Source organism: Natator depressus, chromosome 16, assembly GCF_965152275.1.
Source record: "Natator depressus isolate rNatDep1 chromosome 16, rNatDep2.hap1, whole genome shotgun sequence".
NCBI lineage: Eukaryota > Metazoa > Chordata > Testudines > Cheloniidae > Natator > Natator depressus.
The window spans coordinates 3,516,814-3,542,613 of NC_134249.1; the positions used below are offsets into that span (position 1 = coordinate 3,516,814).

The 25,800-nt window shown below is 45.4% G+C and overlaps 1 protein-coding gene across 3 annotated transcripts in view; it reads left to right on the top strand.

Moving 5' to 3' along the window:
- RABL6 (RAB, member RAS oncogene family like 6) overlaps nucleotides 1-21,486 on the top strand; it is a 100,942-nt gene extending 79,456 nt beyond the window's left edge. For 2 of the 3 annotated variants that reach the window (XM_074973950.1, XM_074973951.1), the window contains 5 exons: nucleotides 2,624-2,836; nucleotides 4,420-4,777; nucleotides 8,757-8,928; nucleotides 18,533-18,588; nucleotides 19,347-21,486. In XM_074973950.1, the coding sequence (XP_074830051.1) occupies nucleotides 2,624-2,836; nucleotides 4,420-4,777; nucleotides 8,757-8,928; nucleotides 18,533-18,588; nucleotides 19,347-19,541 (994 nt within the window). In that variant the 3' untranslated portion in view covers nucleotides 19,542-21,486. The remainder of the gene's footprint in view (nucleotides 1-2,623; nucleotides 2,837-4,419; nucleotides 4,778-8,756; nucleotides 8,929-18,532; nucleotides 18,589-19,346) is intronic. The other variant, XM_074973952.1, reaches the window with a different exon arrangement.
- Nucleotides 21,487-25,800: the final 4,314 nt, after the last annotated feature.

Below are 25,800 nucleotides of genomic sequence, written 5' to 3' on the forward strand. Positions count from 1 at the left end.
CAGCAGGGTTTACCTTAAATCTCATACTGCTTTGGTGCTGGGTGCCCATATTGGGGACCACGGTAGCGCAGGATTAATGCAGGTTTGGCAGGCTGTTGAGACTGGTGCAGTATGCTTATTTTTGCATTCTTTGCAAGTTCCTTCCAACCGGCGAGTCAGTGCCACAAGGTGATACTAATTTTGCATTGTCAGACCTTGTTTGTATTGCAGCAGTGTTTTTCCTGATGTATTTTCACTTCATTGTTTTGCTGTTTAAGCTGCAGCTAGGAGATTTGTGTAAAGCTAGTGATGGAGGCAGTCAGTCTCTTTACATATACGCTGCATGTGGGGATGAGCCACTTTGTTCATCTGTGCGTGTACATGTTCTTTCTATCCAGACTGAGGACATTTTAAAGATCCGTGCCTAAGTCCAGTGTGTGTGCTGATTGGTGGGAAGATAATTGCACTAACAGCAGGCGATAGCTATCGTTGCATTAATTAAGCTACTGCTGTATATTCAAGACAGTGCTATAACCTAGAGAGTGAGGTTTCTGGAGCATGTCACACCACCAATAGCATTTTAAAATAAAGCCACCTGCCGCATTGTTTCTGAGACATTTAAGGGAAATCCACTCACATTCTTTTTAATCCCCAGAAACCTCTTTTTAACACAACACCCCCCCCCCCCGGTGTCGTGTTTTAGCTCGTTTTTGTGGGGTTAGCCTGGGGTGAGGCTGTGCCCTGTTATATGGGAGATCAGGGTTCAGGAGCCAGTTCTCTCTTGTTCATGAGTCTGGTGTGGGCTGTGAGGGCTGCAGTGGCAACCCACTCAGCCTGGGGGAGCAGCATGTCCCTTATGCTCAGCAGTCAACACCTCTTTGGTTCATTGTGGCAGCAGCAGTGTTGGGCTCTAGAGGGAGTCTTGGGCAGTCTGTCTCAGCTGGAGCATTGGTGGCTGCAGTGTTTAGAAAGCAGAGGGTCTCTTTAGCACTCCAGAAGGGAGGCAGAGGAATCCCCAAGGGGATTGCATGTAAAACCTGAATGTCGCATGATGATCTAGGCAAATGGTCAGTTGAAATCAACACTTACCGCAGTGTCAAATTTGAAATGAGCTCTCTCCATCATACACACTCAGTTGGTAAAGGTACAAATTCCTGAGAACATCCACTTGAGAATGACAGTCTGTAAAAAAATGGCTGGGTGAGTAGAAATGTAATCAACTAAAGTCCTTTGAACGTCATGTTCCTTTAGCAAGCACGTGTGGCAGCTTCCACCATCCACAGCTGGTCAGTGTCCTGCTGGGCATTGGCCAGGGGGCGTCAGAGTGATGATAGACACCAACTAGAAAACCAGGTCTGAAGCTTGAGGGACGATTAGTCAGTCATAGAATCATAGTCTATCAGGGACCTCAGGAGGTCATCTAGTCCAACCCCCTGCTCAAAGCAGGACCAATCCCCAGTTTTTGCCCCAGATCCCTAAATGGCCCCCTCAAGGATTGTACTCACAACCCTGGGTTTAGCAGGCCAATGCTCAAACCACTGAGCTATCCCTCCCACCTGAGGAGGAGTCCCAGCGCCTTCCTTTAACCTTCTGAAGTGTTAACCATCACGTGCCATAAATGTTATTTTTTGTATTTGGAAGCTAATGAGATGAGTTTGTGAAATCTTTAACAAGTCATTAAAAGGAAGGTGAATGTTCTATGTGGGTTGGACACCAACATAATACATCCATTTATCAAGAAGCAAATGATCCTCTCTGAATAAAAAGTACTTAATAGAGAGAGCAGACAGGATAAGGGAAGGGGATATGAAGTCTCCTGGGTCTGAATTGTGAAAATAATCTGTATTCCTGACGTGAGCAAATCTTGAGGAAAGCATTAATATGGCAGGTCCTTGGGAAATCAAGCCAAGAATTCCCAGTTTATAATTCTGTAGTGAAACTCCCTATCAAGATGTCTCAGAATCCATAACCCTGTTCAGTCAAGGGAGCCTTAAGGGCTCTTACACTCTAAAATGTGTCCTTAGGTTAATTTAATTTGCGGAATGTTAAGCATTGTTATAGTGTCTGGGTAGCTGCCTACTTCAGGGAGCACTATAGAATAGAATTAACACAGAGGAGCCAAACGCTGAAGGTATATTCCTGCCACTGTGACAATATGGGATATTTCTGAATCACAGGACATGGGGATTAAGGCATGCAATTCCTGTTGGTTTTTAATTAACTCATACCGTGCACAGTGTTCGGGAAATGTTCCCGTAAAGTCCTCGCTGAGGCAGAAAGATGGTCTGCAGCTGTGAGGTCTCACTTAAGATCTTGGTTGTACTAACCACTACTTGCTGCCCCACCACACTCCCCGTGTTATAATCCAGTGTGGAACTTGGGCTGTGCCAGGCCTTTGGCTCTGGTGATCAGGCACTGCCTGAGCTCTATGGCAGGTCAGGGAGTGCACAGTCAAATAGGACACTGGTATCTTCAGATGACCCAGTTTAACCACAGATGGCCCTCCATTAAGGTAGGGAAGAGATCCTAGAACTCAGGTTGCATTAGTCTGGAACACCAGTGCTTCATTTGCATTCTAGAAGTAGGAGTGTACGCATCTGAATGCACCCTGAGGGGTTCTGTTTAACACTTCTGTATCTTACAGTGATGGGGAGGCTCTTGGAGGGAATCCCATGGTAGCTGGTTTCCAAGATGATCTGGATCTAGATGACAAAGTGCCCAGCAAACCCTCATTGGCAACAGAACTTGTACCAAGCAAAAATATTACTTTGTCAAGTGAGGAGGAGGCAGAAATGGAGGATGCTATGGTCACCATCGTGGCTGATGAAGACATTGACATTGACTACAAGACACAATGGTATGAAGGAGTATAGTCTACTAGCTAAAGTATGAAACTGGGAGTTGGGAGATGTAGGTCTTTTTTCAGTCCTGCCACTGACTCACTGTGGCCTTAACCAGCTCACTTAATCTCACTGAGCCTGTTTCCCTAGCTGTAAAATGGGGTTATCTGTGCCTCACCAACTGAGGCCAACTTTGCAACAGTTCACAAAGTACAGATTCTCTGATGGAAGGTTCTGTGGAAGTGCATAGTAGTATTACTGATCACCAACCAGTTTATTCAGTTTGGATGAAATTGTAACACAAATGGAGCCAAAGGGCTAACTTGATTTGTCATATCAAGCAATCCGTCCACAGAGTGTGAGCTGCTCTTCATGAGGGAGTGGCCCAGCCTTCTTCCAAAATTTGAACAAGAGGAGTTGGGTAAGCCGTTGAGCACTTTTTCATAGTGGGTATGGGTGGGTCTCAAGACTCATTGCTAGGGCACAGACGGCGCTTGTGATGCCCTCTCTGTGCACCAAAACAAGCAGCACTTTGGCATGGGGGAATGGCATTGCTGCTCTTGCTGGAGATTGGAGCCCACAGAAAAGGGTGTAAATTGCATGGAATAGGAAGTGTGCCATCGTATAAATAATGCAACAGGGCTTTGCCCACAAGCAAGTGCGTTGATCTCAAGTATTTGTGTCCTCAGGGATGTCTGGGCTATCTTTCAGCATTTGGCTTACTGCCAGAAAGATTTCCAGGGTCTGAGTGCTAGTATAAAACCTATAGAGTCTCATCACTGCTTAGGTGTAGATGAGAGAAATCCCCTAGAATAGGTTCCACTAACTGATTAGTTACCATTAGTCACTTTGCTTCACTTGTTCAGTGTGAGAGATAAAGGGAGTAGACATGGAAGAGTACAGGAAAGAGGTGGAGCCTCTTGGTTTTCCTCAAACACTGTCACTATCTGAGTGTCATAAGAAAGATAACGCATGTTGTGTTAAGATACCTCCTATCTCCCGAGGGCTCACAGTTAGTCCTGGTCTCTAAGGTGCCACAAGTCCTCCTTTTCTTCATGCAGGAGAAGGGGTTTGGCATGAGGTCATAGGATGAAAGCCAGGGGTTCCAACTTGCTAAGACTGTGACTGTATAAATCCCCCGCTTTTAATCCACGTTCCTCTATCCCTTCCAGTGCTGCCTCTTTGGGGGGATCTGAATAAGGAAATATTTGTCTATATGAAACTGATTTCTAACAAAATCAACTAGTTATGCTTCCCCCTTTCCATATGATCAGGGAGGCCTCAATTGTAATGGAGAAAAATGTTAGTCAAACATTAACAGTCCAGTGCCCCTGGTGGAGTCCGGCAGATTCCAATATCTTCCTTACTCCAGCCGTCTGACCTTCTGAAACAGCCCATTGGGGCAGCTTAATTGTGTGGTGGGACCTCTCCTGATGGATCCAAGGTGGACATTTCCCTCTTTGTTTCCGCTACACCCGGCTCCTTGTGACTTATTGGGCCTGCAGCCCCTGCGCAGCTGGGATGTGATGGGAGGGCTCCAAGCTCACCCTTTTGTGGTTGTTACAGAGTTGTAGCTGACAACTTGTTACCTTTTTTAAAGGTCTTCCAAAAATTCAGTTAAACCACAAAAGGAAGCAGCTTCCACCAAAGCACCTGACCAGAAGCCTCCAGGCAGCTTACCTCCCCATTCTGGATCTGAGAAACACAGCAGCCCAAAGCTCCCCGTCAATCTGCCAGCCACTGGAGCTGCTGCTCCTACAGAGACAGCATCAGTCCAGGCACAAAGGACCATGTCCCAGAACAAGGACTCTGCTTCCAAACTGAAGGGGAGCAAAGAAGAAAAGCCTGAGGAGTCTGACAGTGATCAGGAGGGACCGATAGCCACCCAGATGCTCTCATTTGTGATGGATGACCCGGACTTTGAAAGCGAGGAGTCTGACAGCCAAATGAAGAAAGTGGTAAATAACATGCATGCGTCACTGCTTTCTAGCTCAGCCTAGAAGCAGCAGTGGAGTGATCTTGTCTGATCTCCCAGTATCCCAAGAGCGCCAGCTGCAAGACAAGGGTTAAACCATCTGAAGAGCATTATTGTTCAAACACAGGCCACTAATGTTCTTCTCATTGTTGAAGCCGAATGGTAGTGTCTCACAGTTGTATTTTTAAGTATACAGTTAGGGCTGTCAAGCGATTAAAAAAATTAACCACGATTAATCGCACCATTAAACAATAATAGAATACCATTTATTTAAATATTTTTGGATGTTTTCTACATATTTTCAAATAGATTGATTTCAATTACAACACAGAATACAAAGTGTACAGAGCTTGCTTTATTTTCGATTGCAAATATTTGCACTGTAAAAAACAAAAGTAGTATTTTTCAATTCACCTAATACAAGTACTGTAGTGCAATCTCTTTATATGAAAGTTGAACTTTACAAATGTAGAATTTATGTACAAAAAATAACTGCATTCAAAAATAAAACAATGTAAAATTTTAGAATCTAAAAGTCCACTCAGTCCTACATCAGCCAATCGCTCAGACAAACAAGTTTGGTTACAATTTTCAGGAGATAATGCTGCCCATGTCTTGTTTACAATGTCACCTGAAAGTGAGGGTAGGTGTTTGCATGGCACTGTTGTAGCTGGCATCGCAAGATATTTATCATAGAATCATAGAATACCAGGGTTGGAAGGGACCTCAGGAGGTCATCTAGTCCAACCCCCTGCTCAAAGCAGGGCCAATCCCCAATTTTTGCCCCAGATCCCTAAATGGCCCCCCCTCAAGGATTGAACTCACAACCCTGGATTTAGCAGGCCAATATTCAAACCACTGAGCTATCCCTTTATGTGGCAGATGCGCAAAAGATTCATATGTCCCTTCATGCTTCAACCACCATTCCAGAATATATGCATCCATGCTGATGGCAGGTTCTACTCGATAACGATCCAAAGCAGAGCGGACCGACGCATGTTCAGTTTCATCATCTGAGTCAGATGCCACCAGCAGAAGGTTGATTTTCTTTTTTGGTGGTTCGGGTTCTATAGTTTCCGCATCAGAGTGTTGCTCTTTTAAGACATCTGAAAGCGTGCTCCACATGTCGTCCCTCTCAGATTTTGGAAGGCACTTCAGATACTTAAACCTTGGGTCAAGTGCTATATCTATCCTTAGAAATCTCACACTGGTGCCTTCTCTGCATTTTGTCAAATCTACAGCAAAAGTGTTCTTAAAATGAACATGTGCTGAGTCATCATCCACGACTGCTAGAACATGAAGTACATGGCGGAATGTGCGTGTAAAACAGAGCAGGGGACATAGAATTCTCCCCCAAGGAGTTTAGTCAAAAATTTAATGAATGCATATTATTTTTTTTTTTTTTTTTTTTTTTTAACAATCATGATCAGCACGGAAGCATGTCCTCCGGAATGGTGGCCGAAGCATGAAGGGGCATACGAATGTTTAGTATATCTGGCACATAAATACCTTGCAATGCTGGCTACAAAAGTGCCATGTGAACGCCTGTTCTCACGTTCAGGTGACATGGTAAATAAGAAGCAGTCAGCAGTATCTCCTGTAAATGTAAACAAACTTGTTTGTCTTAACAACTGGCTGAACAAGAAGTAGGACTGAGTGGATTTGTAGGCTCTGAAGTTTTACATTGTTTTGTTTTTGAGTGCAGTTATGTAACAAAAAAAACTACATTTGTAAGTTATACTTTCATGATAAAGAGATTGCACTACAGTACTTGTATGAGGTGAACTGAAAAATACTATTTTTGTGTATCATTTTTACAGTGCAAATATTTGTAATAAAAATTATAATCTAAAGTGAGCAGTGTACACTTTGTATTCTGTGTTGTAATAGAAATCAATATATTTGAAAATGTAGAAAAACATCCAAAAATATTTAATAAATTTAAATTGGTATTCTGTTTAACAGTGTGACTAATGGCGATTAATTTTTTTTAATCGCAGTTAATTTTTTTGAATTAATCGTGTGAGTTAACTGCAATTAATCAACAGCCCTAATACAGATTATTCTCAGTAACTGTAGATAAACTCTGAGCTCAAGCAGCCACATGGAAAGTATGAAACCCAAATGCTAAGGATTTTTTATCTGGATCTTCGTGTACTAAAGGTTGGAGGAAGGGGGGAGAATGGGGAAAGAGGAGGGAGGGAGAGTGAATGTGTGCACACAGTTCCCTGTTTTCAACACAAGAATCGAAAAGCCATGGTGAAGTTGTGTTGAATCCTTCCTTTGCTTGGCAAAGTCTATTGAAGCCCCAAATGCCATTATAGAGGGGCAATCCAACATACAGCTGAAGTTGGAGTATCCATAGCATATCCACGACATTCCCAAGATAGGTTGCAGCTGCTCAACTTTAACATAGATGCAACCTGCAAAAGACTGTCCAGATCAGAGAGGACCTGGCATCTCCCCTGGGCCTTCCTTCATATTAAAGATGAGAGAAGTCAGTGAATTCTTAGAGATCCTAGCAGTTCGCTGTTGTGGCCTTTATATGAGCAAACTCTGGATGTCCCTGCCTTAGATAGACCACAGTTAGAACCATTAGGCTCATCTGTACAAAAACAACTAGTCATGATTGACTGTGTAAAGAAGCCCCTATGCTTGCAGACAAAGTACTGTATACTGAGCCAGTAACTGTAGAGGGCTCCTGTAGAGTTGGTTTGATGTCACATCATGATTGTGTGGGGAGAGTCACTGTCCTAATGTATGCATCCGATGAAGTGAGCTGTAGCTCACGAAAGCTTAAGCTCAACTTATGCTTGGTTAGTCTCTAAGGTGCCACAAGTCCTCTTTTTCTTTTTGCGAATACAGACTAACACGGCTGTTACTCTGAAACCTGTCCTAGTTTGTCCATGACGTTGGCCATGTGTCATACTGGCCTCATTCAGTAACACTCTGTTCTCTTAGTGTGGCCAATGCTCACCATTCCAAGTATTTCACTGTAAAAACAGTGGCTTTCTGAGCAAGGTTATGACTCCTTGTACCTGATTAGACAGCAGGATTTGCTGGGAAGCGCCGCATTGTATCGGCGTCAGGGAGATATCCCTCCATAGAAAAACGCTTCTTCAGTGCACAATGTGTTGGCCAGGTTGAGCAGTGAAAGAAGCTGTGCCCCTTCCACTAACGGGGGAGGGCTGCATACAGAGCCAGAAAGGCAGCTCAGCAAGTGAGGCAGGTCATGTTTGGACTAGTGCTAAGAATATTGTAAAGGAAATAAGTTAACTCCTTAAGTGTCAAGTGGCAAACATGGTGAGATGTCTGTGCTCCAGGATCAGGGCACAGCTGTCTCCTTTTCTCCCCTTGCAGGGTGAGAGGAGCCTTCTGAGGCTTTACCTGGCCCCTGCAATTTCCCAGCTTTTAGCCTCTGTATCATGAGAGATGCAGCTCCCTCTTTCCTTGAACAGAGGGGGTTTGCTCCAGCCCCATGAAATGTTTCCCCTGGATGTGTGCTGCCTTTTGACCCCAGGATGGCATGGATTCCCCTCTGTGACTCTGCCAGGGCACAATATAGGTTTGAGTCCATTGTATTTGAAGGTTTTCCAGGATGGCGGTGCCTGTTAGTGCAATTGGTAAGCCTGATGTATCTGGGGCTCATGTTTAACCCCACAGCACCAAGAGGCTGGCCTTTTGAGTACAAATGTTAAGCACTACAGGGCATTTCACACCAGAGCTACAGTTCCAGTGCTGTCTAGGCACTTCCATCGTGGCATGAAATAGGTAGAACTGTCCTTTGTATGAAACTGTGACAGCTTCTTGAAAATACCTCCGTTCTACCACCCCCCAACTCCCCTTTAGAGAGCAGAAATGTATGCTAGGTAGAGGGGAGATGGGGCTTTTGCTTGAGCAATCAGTTTAGACTCCTTGGTAGCTGAGATTGGGTCCATGATATGTCTACTTTCATTCTCTAGGGTGAATTCCCAGTCCGAGAAGACCCCTCTGACATCTCAGATGAAGACACCTCGTTAGCAAAGCCTCCACAGCCCATGGAGCCTACAATCCACTCCTTCAAGCTGAAAAATGACTCTGATCTGTTTGGCTTGGGTTTGGAAGAAACAGGCCCCAAAGAGAGCAGTGATGAAGGTAAAAGTAGGTCATATGTCTGAGCCACTCCTGACTGTGATTGTCCTGCTGGGTTTTTCACTGTGTTGAATAGGTCCAAGGTTAAGCAAATCAATTTTGCATTAAGTAAAACATCCCCAACTTCACCCAACGCCCTGTGTGAGCATTTAATGAGCTTTGCCAAAGCATAATTAACTTTCTTTCACTTTCTCCCATGCCTGCCCTGACTAACCTCAGCTGGGGGAGCACTTGCTGATGCCTTGGGAGAGACTACTGCACTTTTTCCTGCCCTACTAGAAGTAAGGGCACTTCTTGAGAGCCTTTTCTTGAGATTTCCTGCCCAGCTTTGCATGCTTAAGACTCTGTGCCTGACACCACGGTACTGGAGCATGTAGGGTTTGGAGCTGTGCGTTTGCGGCATCAAGTCTGAGCACTTTGGCCATTGCTAACCATCACTTTTTGGGAACGGTGTAAGTGGAGCAGTAGGACTGGCATGCTCTGAGTATTACTGTGGGTCCTCCCCATCCCAAGAGCCAACCATAGCTTATGCAGAGAGGTTTCTGTGGATGGATTGGCATTACCACGTGACTGCTTCCTGTTGATCTGCCTGGGAAGTAACCTGGAATGATGGGACGTTAAAGACTCTTTGGGAGTGGCGGGGGAGCTGTAAGAGGCGTAGAAGGGATTTGACATTGATTAGTTGTTCTAAAATTATGACTAAGATGTCAAAGCCTATCCAAGCTCTATCAGACTGTTATCCTCTGTACCTGCAGAGCCCAGCTGGATGGGACTCTCTCTACAGAGGCCTCAATCAATAACTCACATTTAATTTTGCCTTACTTTTAGCCCTATGACTTCCCATAACCTACGCTGACCTGTTGTGTTGGGCCTGATAGATTACTGCTAATGATGGACGAGGCCAGGTGTCAGAAACTTTCAATGTTGACCTATGAGGTGTAAGTGACTTGAGTGGGTGGAATTGAACTTCAGTTACTCCGTTCTCTCCTCTGAAGCCTCACCCCAAATAGTGGGGTTGGGTAATTGCTTATCTGCCCCAAGGATGTTTACATGGCGTCCCTTCTGTCAGCCCTTCTGTTCAATGCATCCATGATGCCAGAAGGGCAGAGAATGAAATGGTTTGGACTGTGGTGCCATCAATAGACAGGCCTGTCTCTTCAGTCAGACCCAAGCCGTGCAGTTTAGCTGTTTCCCCAGTATCTAGTCCTTGAACTGGTGGATGAGAGTAAGTTAGATGAAGCTTTGCACAGAGCAGATGAGAAGGATGTTGGCAAGTATGGTGGAAGATCTAGAAGGTGCAACAGGTTTGGTGTCAGTCCTTGTTATTCGAGAGTAAGCACAGTATTTGTCCTCAGCTCGAAATTTACAGGTCCTCCTGGAGTTAAAGAGTTTTCTTAAGCAAAGAGTTTTTAGCAGAAGGCTGTGATCTTCCCTTCCCCCTTTAATGTGGGTCTTGACACTGTTATCCAGACCTTTGTGTCGGCCAGATTACTACAAATACACTTTACATGGACTGCCCTTGACAACCACTCAGAAGCTTCAGCCAATGCAGGATTGGCCTCCTTGGCAGTGATAGATGCAGAAGACTTGTTAATTTTTGAAGTATGCGCTGGTTTCCAAGTCATTTCCAGATGCAATTCAAGGGGTAGCTTTTGCTAACTAAAATCATAAGTATTTTGGGTCCTGGCTAGCTTAGAGACTGCCTTACTCCTTATCATAGAAATGTAGGTCTAGACGGAACCTCAAAGTCATCAAGTCCAGTCCCCTGCATTGAGGTGGGATCAGACCATCCCTGACAGGAGTTGATTCAACCTCTTCTTAAAAACCTCCAATGATGGGATTCCACAGCCTCTCTTGGAAACCTATTCCAGAGCTTAACTACACTTATAGTCAGAAAGTTTTTCCTAATATCTAACCTAAATGTCCCTGATTGTAGATTAAGACCATTAATTCTTGTCCTATCTACTTTCAGTGGACATGGAAAACAAATAGATCACCACCCTTTTATAAAAGCCCTTAACATATTTGAAGATTATCAGGTCACCCCTGAGTCGTCTTTTCTCAACACTAACCATGCCTGTGTTTTTTAATCTTTCCTAATAGGTCAGTATTTATTTTTTTAGTTGCTCTCCTCTGTACTCTTTCCAGTTTATCAACATCTTTCCTAAAGTGTGGCACCCAGAATTGGACACTACTACAGATAAGGCGGCGCCAGTGCCAAGTGCAGCTCAGTTACCTCCTGTGTCTTACATACAATACTGCGGTTAATACATTCTGGAATATTAGCCTTTTTTCGCAACTGCATCACATTGTTGACTCATTCAATATGCTATCCATTATAACTCCCAGTTCTTTTTCAGCGGTATTACTGCCTAGCCAGTAGGGATGTGAAATAGTAAACGGTTAACCAGTAAGCTTTAGTCTGACCGGTTAACCCATCTTAACCATTAAACCCGAGGCCTGGGTGAGCCAGCATAGCCCCAGCTGCACTGGCCGGCCAACCCCAGTCGCAGCCCTGGCTGGAGCCACGGGCCACACTAACCGACCACAGCCCCCGCTGGCCGGAGCCCCGGACCGCGCCAGCCAGTCAACCCCAGGAGCAGCCCTGGGCTTTGCGCCTGCTGGCCAGAGCAGCCCCATTCCCTTTCTCTTTAATTGGTTAACCGGTCAACTTTTTAAATAATATTTATCACCAAACAAGATGCAATTTTGAAGCGTTGGTCCAGGGTCTGAGCAACCTCCCTTGACAGCCAGCGCCACAAGAACAAGCAACCCAAATCTTTGGTGATCGGCTTTGACCATTTTACCGTATGTGGTCCACTGTCCCCATGGACCGTTGGATTTTGGAGACCATCCGAAGGGGTTATACCATCCCCTTTACCTCCATCCCACCTACCCATCCCCCTTCCCTGTCCTCCTCCTCCAGGGATCCTTCTCATTAGCACCTGTTGAGACAAGAAGTACATCACCTTCTACAATTAGGGGCCGTCCAACACAACACAGAGGGAAGGGATTTTATTCCCACTATTTCCTGACTCAAAAGAAAAACGGAGGTTGGCGACCCATACTCGATCTCAGAAAACTCAACAAATTTATGCGTACCCACAGATTTAGAATGGTCACACTGAATTCTATCATCCCTGTGCTGGAAGAGGGGGACTGGTTCTCCGCCCTCAACCAACAAGGTGCTTATTTTCACATTACCATCCATGCTGCTCACAGATGATTCCTATGATTCTTAATGGGACAAGATCACTTCCAGTGCAGAGTACTACCATTCGGACTGTCAACAGCCCCACGAGTCCTTACCAAAACCCTAGTGGTGGTAGCTACTCACTTGCCCAGACAGAGAATACTGGTATTCCCATACTTAGACGATTGCCTACTCAAAGGCCCTATCCAGATGGAAATATTACACATCACTCGACAGACCATCTCTTTTCACTCGCTAGGGCTACAAATCAACAGAAAGAAATCTGCCCTAACTCCAGTACAACAATTGGACTTCATAGAAGCACACCTGGACTCAGTGGAGGCCAAAGCATCGCTGCCGATGCCCTGATTCACAGTGATGACCTCCCTCATATTGGTGGTCTCAGATAGCCCGTGGGTGTCTGCACGCACCTGCCTCCAACTTCTGGGATATGTGGTGGCCACCCCTTCCGTTAAAACACGCCAGACTGCACCTGCGCTGCCTTCAAGGGCGGCTGAACTGGGTATATATTCCACGAAAGCACAGCCTACACAAACTCCTCCACATTCACTGCGAGGGTGGACAAACCCAATAAAAGTTTGCTCAAGCATCCCATTTCAGCAGGATCTGCCATCCATACAAATTACAGCAGATGCCTCACTGATTGGATGGGAAGCTCACCTAACCCAACATACAATCCAAGGCAAGTAGCCCCCCACGGAAACACTCTTACACATCAACCTGCTTGAATTACCCGCAGTCTGCAACATGCGCCTACATTTCCTCCCCAGTTTACGAGGCAAAACGATAAGGGTCTTGATGGACAATATTGTGTGTATGTTCTATATAAACCTTCAGGTGGGGCATATTTCCACTCCTTATGCAAGAAGGCCTTAAAACTATAGAACTGGTGCATAAAACACATCTGTTACAGCATCTCCTCTCCCGGGCTGACTGAACATGATGGCAGACACTTTAAGCAGACAGTTTTCCCAAGAGCACGAATGGGAACTGAACGATGACTTAACACTAGCTCCTCTTCTATACGCATTCCCACTGATACGTCTAATCTCCAGAGTGATGCACGAAATATGAACCGACAGGGCCAAAATAATACTTATTGTACCAACGTGGCCCAGACAGAAATGGTTCCCTTACATGGCAACCTGCACACCTTTCACTCTCCTTTTCCTACAGAATCTTATTTTTCAGGACGACTGTCAAGTCCTCCATCTGGACCTGGAGAAAATTCACCTGAAGACCATGGCTCCTTTATGGCTGCACCACGATGAACTAACCTGCTCAGAGCAAGTAAAACAAGTGTTAATAAACAGCAGAAAACACAACACGCGTTCTACTTACCTCCAAAAATGGAAAAGATTCTTCCTGTGGTGCCAGAGCAAACAAATATCTGCAAGCCGGGCACCACTTCCACTAATCCTTGATTATTTATTATCCTTAAAGAACTCAGGGCTCGGAGTTTACCTCGCTGCCATCACGGTTTTCCATCAACAGATAGACGGAATGTCAGTATTCGCTCACTCAATTACTAAGCATACAGAATATGTACCCAGACATCCAAGAACCCATGCCTGCATGGGACCTAAATCTGGTTCTTAGAAGTCTAACCAGAGCCCCTTTTGAACCATTAGCCACATGCTTATTATTTCACTTATCTAGGAAAGTGGCATTCCTAGTTGCCATTACATTGGTGTGAAGAGTCAGGGAGCTAGGGGCGCTCATGGCTCACACCCATACACAATATTCTTCAAGGATAAAGTGACACTTAGAACACCATCCTAAGTTTATGCCCAAAATATTGTCTTCGTTCCACCTCGACCAAACAATTCACTTGCCTACATTCCATCAAAAACCACACACCAACGCTCAAGAGGCAGTCTTGCACACATTGGAGGTGCACTGTGCCTTGGTGTTTTATCTGGACAGGATGAAGCCCTTTCGAAAGTCACCTTGACGCTCTGTGTCAACAGAACGATTGAAGAGCTCTGCCATATCGACGCAAAGATTATCTAAATGGATATCCAGGTGTATCATATGTGCTATTCACTACACAACACTGAAGCCCCTCCAGGCATCGGAACCCACACAACAAGAAATTTGTGCAGGAATGCTATGGAGATAGATAATGTTCCCATTTTAGACATCTGCACAGCGGACACGTGGGCCTCTGAACACACATTCACGAACCACTATGCAATTACGCTCAGTTCAAGCTCAGACACACGACTAAGCCTCACTATACTAGCCTCAGCAATAAATTCCACTCTGAAGTCCCTTCCTTCCTCATGGAAGGCACTGCTCTACATTCACCTGAAGTGGAACACCCCCAGGGACATCACTCAAAGAAGAGAAGGTTACTCACTGTGTGCAGTAACTGAGGTTCTTCGAGATGTGTCCCCCTATGGGTGCTCCACTACGCATCCTCCTCCCCTCTACTTTGGAGTTCACAGTAAGGACTCTATGATAGAGATGGAATTGAGGGGGTTGGGACACGAGGGCACTAGATGAAGTGCCAACAGCACTGCGAGACAGCTGCTGCACACATGCATCCCAACCTGGCACTGCTACTGAAAATCTCTGATCAGCAGCGCCAGGACGCACCGACACCTGAAGTGGAGTACCCATGGGGGGACGCATCTCGAAGAACCTCAGTTACTGCACAGGATGAGTAACCTTCTCTTTTTTTGAAATCTATTGTCCTTATTATTCTGCTGCTGTCACTCCTTCCTTTCCTTAGACTTGTGAAATCTCTAATTTCATGATCACTTGCCCCAAAATGCCTTTAGCTTTCAGATTCACAACCAATTCCTTCCTGTTTGTCAGCATAAAACCCCCATGTTTACTTCCTCCACTCTCTGAAACAAAAAAAAAACTGTTCCCAACACGTTGCAGTAACTTACTGGATATTTTACTTTTGGTGTATTACTTTTCCAACAGATGTGTGAGGTAGTTAAAAGTCCGTCATTACTACCAGGTTTGTGTTTTGGATATTTCCAATATTTGTTCTAGAAATGCCTCTACCTGAGTTGGTGGTCTATAATAATCCTTGCCATGACATCACCCCTATTTCCCCCCCTTTTATCTTTACCCTGAGACTTTGAACTGATTTGCATATCACCACCTTCTGGAGCTCAGAACAAGTGTATGTATTCTTGCTTCACCTCTTCCTTTTTATCCTGCCTGTCTTTCCTGAACAAGCGTACTCCTCTATACCAATATTCCAGTCATGAGATGTATCCGACCAAGTCTCTATGGTGCTAAATTATGACTTAATTATGAACTAATACTTGCAGTTCTTCCTGTGTATTCACCATACTCCTTGCACTTGTGTATAGACATCCAAGATGTTGAGTGTATTCTCCCACTAATTTCCTTTTGTTGCTTCTATGACACTATTGTAATTTTTCACGTCTCTCTGTTCTCCTCCCTCCCCCACCCCCCTGTGCTTTTTCCCTTCTTCATCGGGTAAAGCCCCATGTCTTTCCAGAATACCTCCTTCCTGGAACAGCATCTCATAGTCAAAGAGGTTGAAGCTTTACTGTCAACACCATCTGTGCATCCATATGTCCATCCTGGAGTTGAATAGGTCCTTACCCTCAATTGGGAGATGGATGAGAACACAATCTGTGCCCCCTCTCCCGCAACCACTTCACCCTTGCTCCCAGAGACTTGTACTCACTGCTGATCTGCTTAGGGTCATACCTGGCAGTTTCATTATTACCCAGAGCCTCGAAAACCTTTCCATAACACCTCAGATCTGGGCTCCTGGCAGGCAACGTGCATGCAGGGACATCGTCAGGTTGGCAGATGGATGGTTTTATCCCCCTCAGAAGGGAGTCTCTGACCACCAGCACCCTACACATCCTCCTCTTAGGTGCAATGGCCATGAACCTCCCAGTCTTGGGAGCAGGTGGGCCCTCTTCAGCCACTGGGGTCTGCTCATCACCTCCTATTGCAAGTACAGTATACTGGTTCTTTCTCTCAATGGATGGGTGGGGTGGAACACACCCTACTGCCCAAGGGGGCGAGCAGCCAGTCCTCCTTCCTCCTTTGGTGCCACTGTTGTCATTGGTAGTTGGCAAGCATCCTCTATGCCAGATGTTATCCTGTCAATGAAGTCATCGTGCTCCCAGATGCTGTGCAGATAAGCCACCTCCTCCTTCACCTCTCTTCCCTACTTCCTGATGGACTTCACCGCCAGACACACGCCTAACACCAGCTAGTTCCCGCTGCCTGGCTTTCGTCAGCAGGGGCTTGCAGGCTGCATTCCAAGCAAGGCAAGACCATGGCCTGGGTAAAAGTCACCAGGCTCAGGATGCAAGTCTGAGCGGGGGAGGCCCCCAAGGGTAGGCAGAGGAAGAGCTAGCAGTGGTGTTAGCAATGTGCTGTTTTCCTCCCCTTATGGGTTCTGTCTTGTAGAGTATTTGCAAGTTAAGGAAGAGGGCAGGGGGGAGAACCACACAGCCCTACTTTGACTCTCTCCTCAGGGAGCCCGGAAACATAAGCCACTGTTACCTCTCTGCCTGAGCAAGAGAGAGCTTTGCTGGAGCTTGAACTGTCTGTCTGCTCCCTGCCACACCACTGTCTGCCTCACCAGCAAAATCTGAGAGATCCTGCCAACCTAACCTTTGCCTTGCAGGTAACATTCAGTGAAACCCGAGTTCCCCAGAGACGTCTCCCTGCAGTGTCCAGTCTCTTACTGGACACTTCCATAAATTACCAAGTCTGCTGCCTGTATAGAGATAGTGCACACTCCAGCCTGTTATACTAGCTGGGGACCCACACCTCACTTTAATACAGAGCACTGAGATGGTTTATAGTAAAACTCAGAATAAGTTTAATAATAAAGAACAGAGACGGAAGTGATACTAAGCAAGAGAAGAGACAGGTCTAGATACAAACAAAAATAACCCACTTTCTAGTGTCTAAGACTTAACTTTAGCAAGCTACAATCTTTGCCTAAGCAGCTTGCATCTTACATCACACCACCAGCATCTCCAGCCCCTGAGTGTTCACAGAGCTAGAGGGTGCTGGCCACTGTGTCCTCTGTGATGGATAACAAAATGGCATTTTCCTTTCCTTCTATTTCCCAAAATGCATTGATTTGTCCCTAGGAGTCGGGATAGCCTCTGCTGTTTTTCTCGTCTTATTGACTTCCCATCCCCCGGTTGACTTGTATGTAAATTGGGCTTCCATTGTTTTGGTTCCACAATGCTTAATTTACATTAGAGACAGGGAGACAGCTGCCTTCCCACCTGTCAGGAGGAGAAGCTGTTTCTCCCTTGGTTTGGTCGCAGACTTTAAAGCATAATATCCATAATACCTCATATAGTGTTAATACTGACATTTCACAGTGATATTGATCTGTGTCTCATCGGCTTTCATAAGATCTTACTCAATACACTTTTTATACAGCAGGAGTGGCCAAACTGTGGCTCGTGAGCTGCATGCAGCTCTTTTACAGTTAAAGTGCCGCTCGCAGAGCCCCGTCCCTCCCACCTCCATTCTCCACCTATCAGACTTGCTGCGGGGAGCTTGGGACCTCTACCTTGCAGCAGAGTGGTGGGATGGAAGCTTCTGCTTAGTGGGGAAGGGGGACTCGGGGCTTTAGCCTCAGCAGGAGCAGGGCTGAAACCCTGAGCCCCAGCAGGCGCCTTCCGAGGTGTCCCCTGGCTCTCAAAATTCTGAAGATTGTTGTATGTGGCTCAGCAGGTCAGTAAGTTTGGCCACCCTGGTATACAGTATTATTTACTATAAATCGGTTGATTCAGTTGTTTGTTCTTTGGGGTTCAAACCCCCTGTTTTCCCCTGGGTGTCTAGACTCTGAGTGTCACACCTGCCTTCCTTCACTGGTGAACTCAGCTGACTAGCTGCCTTCATCCTCTTGTGCCCTATTGTGGTAGTCAAGATCAGCTGGAATGCTTCTGTCCACAGACCCTAGAGTTGAACTGAAGGTCTGGAGGCGGTATGTTTTCAGCAGCTGCCCCTTTACTAGGGAGTTTAACTGTGAGTTTGTTTGACTTGTGGGCTTATCTGTTTGCTCAGGCTTTTCCAGGAGAAATGTAGTGATTGGATCTGTTGAGGTTCCATTTAGATGACCCCAGTCAACAAGTACATGTCAGTTATATTTGAACATGTGCCCAGAGACTTAGTAATGGACACAGCTTTATAATTGTAAAGTAAAGAACAGCCCCACATTTGTAGCTAACATTCCTGGGGAAGAAGCTAATTTCTCAGTGCCATGCAGTTTGGTGTTGTGAATCAGGATCTCCCCTCCATTCAGCTCTAATGAACCATATACAGTGTCCTCCTTAGCAGCAGGAGAGGAGGGCTTTTTTTTAGCCATTTAATTTTGCTAGAGAAAACTACTTTTTGGGTTTTTTGTTTGAACAGATAAAGAAAAACCTCCTTCCAAGGAGAAGAAGAAGAAGAAAAAGAAGAGCAAAGAGGTACAGTTTCATTCCCCGGTGTAAACTCCATCAGCATGTTCTCTGCCAGTCTGCCAGAGGGGGGCTGGCATGCTACAGGAATTGTGGCTGGCTCTCTTAGTGACTGGTTTCTCTTCCATATTCCAACCCCGGAGAGGCAAGGGGATCTGTAGTCCCCAAGTCTCCAGGCTATTAGCCAGTTTCCAACTTACAAGGAAATTTATAAAACTTAAGTTAAAATCAGAGATGTAATGTAGTATAGGATTTGATTGTACAGAGCATGTATATAGAACAGACAGCATATGTACTATCTAGCAACAAAATTCTCTCTCAATTCAGCAGTGTCCAAGAAAGAATAAATCTTAAGAGCTAACCAGAGATAATCAGCAGATTTGTTCTTCAGTGAGGTGCATCAGTTCTAAACTTTCCCAGCTCTGTGTAGCTCAAAAGCTTGTCTCTCTCACCAACGGAAGTTGGTCTAATAAAAGATATTACCACACCCACCTTCTCTCTCTAAACTTGTTGGCATTCTGACTAGCCATCCTTATCTGACAGGACGGCTAGTGTAAATCAAACGTTGCTTCACGTGCTCCCCATCTATAATAGCAGACGGGTCCGAGATCACTAACCCCATCCCTCCTAGATATTGGACTTTATTCCTTCCATATAAAATTCCCACGATAGGTAGGCTTCCTCCCTAGGGTCCCACTTTCAGGATGATGCATGATGGGTTACTGGTGCCATTAGAAAAAAGCTTTAATTGCCTTCTCATCTTGCAGGAAGAAGAGAAGTCTACGAAGAAGAAAAGCAAACACAAGAAGTGCAAGGAGAAGGAGGAGAGCAAAGATGAGAAGAAGAAAAAGAAAAAAAGAAGCAAGGAGAAAAACAATGAGATAGATGAACTGGAGGCCTTTCTGGGAGGAGGAGCCAGCGCCAGCAAGCAGCAAGGGGGTGGGGACTATGAGGAGCTGTAGGCCTGCAGTGTGTACAATCAGCAGACTCCATTGGGGGCTGCCACCAACTCTCCATACAAGCCATGCCAGGACGTGTACAGATGTGTAAAGCTTTGGCTGTCTGCCATAAGTACTATTGAAACTGAGATAGTGGAACAAAAAAGCTTTACATCTGTGTGTGCTGTTCTGGTGCAGTCATTGTGTGGAAGGAAAACACAGCCGTGGTATACTTGAGGAAGGTTAAAGGTCACGGTATGGTATCGTGGCAATGACTTATCATTTCCCCCTACCAGTGTCTAACCCTCTTTCCTTTCTCCAGAGAGTTCCAATCTGGTAGTTGTCAGGGTGTGGGGAGGGAAAGGTGAGTGGACCTGTTCCCACCCCCACCATATTCCACTGCTGCACCCCTGAAATACCTGTTTTAATAAATAAATGAATGCAGCAAAATATGCCATCTGAATGCACCGTGCTGTCACCTTGTGAATAATCAAGTCTTCAACTTTTTATCCTTCATATTTTTTAATGAGAAAGGTGTTGTTGGCCTTTGCCCCGTAAGGCAATCAACAAGCTTTAAATTAGCAAAATATCTGATTGTACAGCTCTTAATGAAGCAGCTGCAGGGCCTGAAATAAGAGTGAGTATAATTTGGGGATCTTTCTGCACAGCAGAATAATTAACTCTCAGTGGTGCTGCTTTTGGAATCCATGAAGCCTCATTGATTCCTATGGCCCCATTGTCTCTGGCGCGACATGTAAGCCGCTGTGCAGTTGGGAAGACAAGGGAAGGTTAACTTCTAGAAAAGAAACTAAATTGACACTTTCCCCTAAACACTCCTTGACACCCCGGCCTTGAATTTGAATACACTAGTAATCCAGCCCTACAGCACCTCTCAGGGACATGACTGCCAAATGGAAATGAAGATACCAGAATTTCAAGAGAGTTTACAGAAATGTGTTAGCATGGCAAGGCGTTCGCTTCTCAGGGTATGCTGTAAAACAAAGGCTGCCTCTGCACCGAATGGGGAAACCACTGGACCTGGGGAGAGTGCCCCTCAAGTTCTCCAGACACTGAAAGCCAGGTTTACTAGGCCACCTAGCAGTTAGTGTGGGACACTTCCTTGCCCAGAGTGGAGTGCAGAACCGCCTATTGTCACATGAGCTTTGAAAGCCTTTTAATTTTGGCTCTGGTATCAAAGAACCATGTATCAGTGCATGCTCAGCAGCGTAGGTCATGGATGGTTGACACCCTTGCCCTGCCATTCATGCCTTCCACTGTCTTGGTGAGTAGCGCCCCCTATCTTTAAAGATCCTGTTAATATTCAAAAACAATGAGGAGTCCGACTGGATACAGTGGATACAGACTAACACAGCTATCCCTCTGATACTTGTTAATACTCATGACCCTGTTGTGTTGTATTCCCTCCAAGGCTCAGCCCTGTGAAGCCCGTTCAAATTTTTGTGCATTTATTAAATGGCCCTATTTGCGTGTGGGTTGTTTTTTTCTTTTTAGTAGTAAAATGTGGACTGTCTGAAGGAAACTAGATGAAATCCAAACTCGGGTTTCCTTCCACTTCCCCAATCAGTGGGATACTGCTTTGGATCCATCCTCCACTTCAGAGTTGCCTTGAACTATAGACCATTGCTCCATTTTTTTTCCTGAGAAATGCACTTGTAATTTTCTATATACAACAAACTGGGGTCTTGCTGCATGAGCGGAGTATCATTTCAGGTATGTTTTCCATTAGCAGTTGCCTGGTTCAAAGTGTTTTGTTTCGTGTGACACTTTGGAGAATTTGCATGGGACATTTCAAACTTCACACACCAGGGAAGAATACCAGAATACAAACCAGTTTGCAGCCTCTGCTCCAAAAAGGAAACAAGACATTTGCGGTACAGCTGGCCAAGTGTTTTTGAAAGTGCTTCTGCTCTGTAAAGATTTTGGATCATGTTCCATTTTGCATTGGAAAACCTAGTGCACTCCATTCTGACTATAAAGCTCTCTATTGTACACAACTGCCTCTGAACCTTTTCTTATGTACACAGCTTAACCATTGCAACACTTGCTTGAACTCAGGAGACTTCATGACCTTCCAGGGCAGTTTCACAAGAGGCCGGTGCTCTCAATCCTTCCTGATGACTTAGTAGCTGTTTCCTTAAAGGGACCCTGTCAAGGACAAACCATAGCTTAAAAAAAATTCCTTGTGTGTTTAGTAAACACCGGAAGAGGATTGTTCAAATTTAAAACTTTAAAAAATCTGAATTTTCTCCCCTTCTGTGCTTTGTTCAAGTATTGCATTTGTGTCACCTGGGCCAATAACAAGAGAGTCATTGGTTTCGTTCCTCTCACTTCCTAGATGGTTTCACTTTCCAGCTAGCACAAGGCTGCAGCATCTCTGTAAATCTCATCAAAACATTCTACTGCGCTCTGTCAGTTTTTTTTCTTTCTTTTTTTTTTGGGGTGTGGGGCGGGGATTCTAGAGATTTTCCCAAACCAAATCATTAGCCCAATTTGACTGACATGGTCCCTTGTCTGTTCCTGAGGGCCAGGATTTCTCAGCCCAAAACACAGTCAGCACTGGAATGGCTGGAACAAATAACAATCATGGTAGTCATTGCTTTCCTAAACATTCCCCTAAAGAGAAAAGGGGCTATAGAGACTCCCCCGCAACTACACACATATACACACTCACACTCCCTAATATGCACGCGCGCACACACCTTTGAAGCAGCTTTGAGGAAAGCTGGCCTTGTGGTTAACGAACTGCATTGGGATTCAAGATCGGGGTTCAGTTCTTGTCTCTGCTGCATTAATCAGAGTCTCAGTTCTCCCCTTATAGGGTGGGGATGCTCGTTCTGTCTCACGGGGAAGATGAGGATCAATGCTGAGCACCACCTAAACGTTCATGATACTATGGCGAATGCAGCCTCAGGAGTGGCCTGAACATAGCCCTTCCCCTCTGAAGTCTAGTGTGCCAGGCACCTTTGTTGGGAGGCCAGCTGGGGAACCCCCACCAAGAAGCTGTATTGCTGGCAGGATTGTTCCACTCTAACAAGGTGCAGTGGCCCATGTTGATCCAGAAGACACTCGCTAGCCTGTGACTGAATTAAATTAGTCTTCCCTCAGTTCTTTGAGTATGCACCTAGGAAATGCCCCAGCTAGCAGTGCTGAACATACAGGATTATGCCTGTCAGAAGCAGTTAATCTGTGGATTTGGCTTTCTCTTTGAAAATTCGTTTCTGCAGGTTTTTAGCTAGCACCTCCAGTTTGCAGCTTTTGGATTAAACGAAGCATGGAGTAGTCATTTGTGTTAGTGCGGAAGCTTCTGCAGAAGCACATTGACTCTAGCTTTGTTTTTGTATTTCAGGAGGTACCAATTCACTTGATTTTTGGATGGCTGGTAAACGCAATCAGCCAACTCATGGCTGGTAGAAGCAGCAATTTCTTGGAGCCAAAGCCACCCCAGGACGCATGTGGATTATGTCTCTTATAAATTGCTGTAGGTAAATTGCTGTTCAGCTATATGGTAGCACTGTATTTTTGTAGTGTGTCAGTTTAAAAGGCAAATTTTCCAAGCACAACATCGGGCATTCTGGAGGTATTAGCCACCTGTTGCTTGCTGCTGATGGACTCGCACATCATAAAACCTCACTCAGTGCTTCCCCCACCCTCCATGTCACCATTCGGAAACAACGTGGAGTTGGACACACTACCTTAAGATCAAACCTTGGTCTCCACTGAGTAACTTGCATTACTGCATTAGGCATGCCATCAAATAGTACAGAACAGATATTGGGGCATCTGGGAGTAAAGTCCTACCTAAGCAAGAGCTGAGGTGCTTTGTTCCTACCTACCATATCTTCCTAATCAAAAAATGGGTCAAGATTCACTAGAGCCATTGTTCTTTTGGCTACATGAGCTGCTTCCGAGAAGATTGCTGCATTTCATAGACTCATAGAAGATTAGGGTTGGAAGAGACCTCAGGAGGTCATCTAGTCCAACCCCCTGCTCAAAGCAGGACCAACCCCAACTAAATCATCCCAGCCAGGGCTTTGTCAAGCCAGGCCTTAACAACCCCTAAGGATGGAGATTTCACCACCTCCCTAGGTAACCAATTCCAGTGCTTCACCACCCTCCTAGTGAAATAACGTTTCCTAATATCCAACCTAGACCTACCCTGCTGCAACTTGAGACCATTTGCTCCTTGTTTTGTCATCTGCCACCACTGAGAACAGCCTACCCCCCCCCCCACCCTTCAGGTATTGAAGGCTGCTATCAAATCCCCCCACTCTTCTCTTTTTTTCCATAGGAGAGGAAGTGATCCCTGTGGAACTTGTAAAGCACTCTGGAATGAATGGTGATAGATAAAATAAGAGAGCAAACGTGCACTCTAAAAGCATGGTCAGACATGGAATCCTATTAGCAGCTGAAGGTTGGACTGTACAACTGGGATGCTACTTTTCTCGAACTTGCATAAGGTTTCATCTTTGAGTTGTTTTCATGAGGTCTCCATTCAAGTGATGTTTTGTTGTTTGTATTACACTAGCCTCCAAAAGCCCCAGTCGGGATTGAGGGCCCATTGTGCTGCTGGCCTTACAAACACACATGCTAAGATAGTCTCCGCTCTGAAGCGGTTAGATATGGAGCTCAGTTTGGATCATGTTAGTTGAAGTTGATGGCAAGTTACCCAATGTGGTATATCAGAGACAGGCCAAGATGCAGGAGTAGATGGAGGGAGATAGGTCAGAAGTGGAGAGGTAGATCAATGAGTCTTCAGCACAGGGGTCATAGAATCATAGAATATCAGAGTTGGAAGGGACCTCTGGAGGTCATCTAGTCCTACCCCCTGCCCAGAGCAGGACCAATCCCCAACTAAATCATCCCAGCCAGGGCTTTGTCAAGCCTGACCTTAAAAACTTCTAGGGAAGGAGATTCCACCACCTCCCTAGGTAACGCATTACAGTATTTCACCACCCTCCTAGTGAAAAAGTTTTTCCTAATATCCAACCTAAATCTCCCCCACTGCAACTTGAGACCATTACTCCTCGTTCTGTCATCTGCTATCACTGAGAATAGTCTAGATCCATCCTCTTTGGATCCACCTTTCAGTGTAGTTAAAAGCAGCTATCAAATCCCCCTCATTATTCTCTTCCGTAGACTAAACAATCCCAGTTCCCTCAGCCTCTCCTCAGAAGTCATGTGGTCCAGACCCCTAATCATTTTTGTTGCCCTTCACTGGACTCTCTCCAATTTCTCCACATCCTTCTTGTAGTGTGGGGCACAAAACTGGACACAGTACTCCAGATGAGGCCTCACTAATGTCAAATAGAGGGGAACGATCACGTCCCTTGATCTGCTGGCAATGCCCCTACTTATACACCCCAAAATGCCATTGGCCTTCTTGGCAACAAGGGCACACTGTTGACTCGTATCCAGCTTCTCGTCAAGGTTAAAGCTATGTGAATAGATGCAACCCTTAAGAGTTTAAGGTAAAAGGGGAAGGGGAGGGTGCCAGGAAAACATTTTTAGTGACTTGCTTTAGTTTTCTGTTTACCAAGATAAATCCAGCTTTCCTGTACCTTGTATCCTCCTCCACCTGAACTGAATCTCTCCCCTAGAGAGCCTGGGCTCCCCAGGTCATTGTAATGACGGTTACGATTGTAAAACTCAAAGCTAAGAAACACAGAAAGTGTTCTCAGAGAAGACTGAACTCTTGCCTGCACTATACATACAGGACCCAATTTTGCCCACTTACCTCTGTGCACCTCACATCAAAACCAAACTGGAATAGTGCAGCCAGAGTGCATATTCTGGCTCTGGGTAGGTTAAGGTGTAAATTTCTCAGCATAAATACTAAATCAGAATACTCCATATGTCCAGCCTGGGGAAAGCCAAGGTTACCATGGAAACCTTAATTTCAGTGCCTGACTTCTGACTTGATGTGATCATGTTGACAAGATTTTTGCATTTAACTCTGTTGAGAGGAGATTAAAACCTTGATCTCTGCTGATTTCACGGGGTCTTTCCAGGCACACGGCCATCACTGCATCGTTCCACAGTCCCAGGGAGAGCATCATAACTGAGTCAGGCTGACCACGGGCCAGATCCTTTTGTCAGCTGTATAGAACAGTCTCTACTTCTGTCCATACTCTCATGCTCCTACCCTCCCTTTGAGCCCTCAAAATGTCCTTAAGGTGACAATTTTAGCTGCAGTGACATCTGCCCAGACAGATGTAAGAATTGGGCTCACTTTGTCACCTAGGTCCTGACTCAGTCTCTGTCT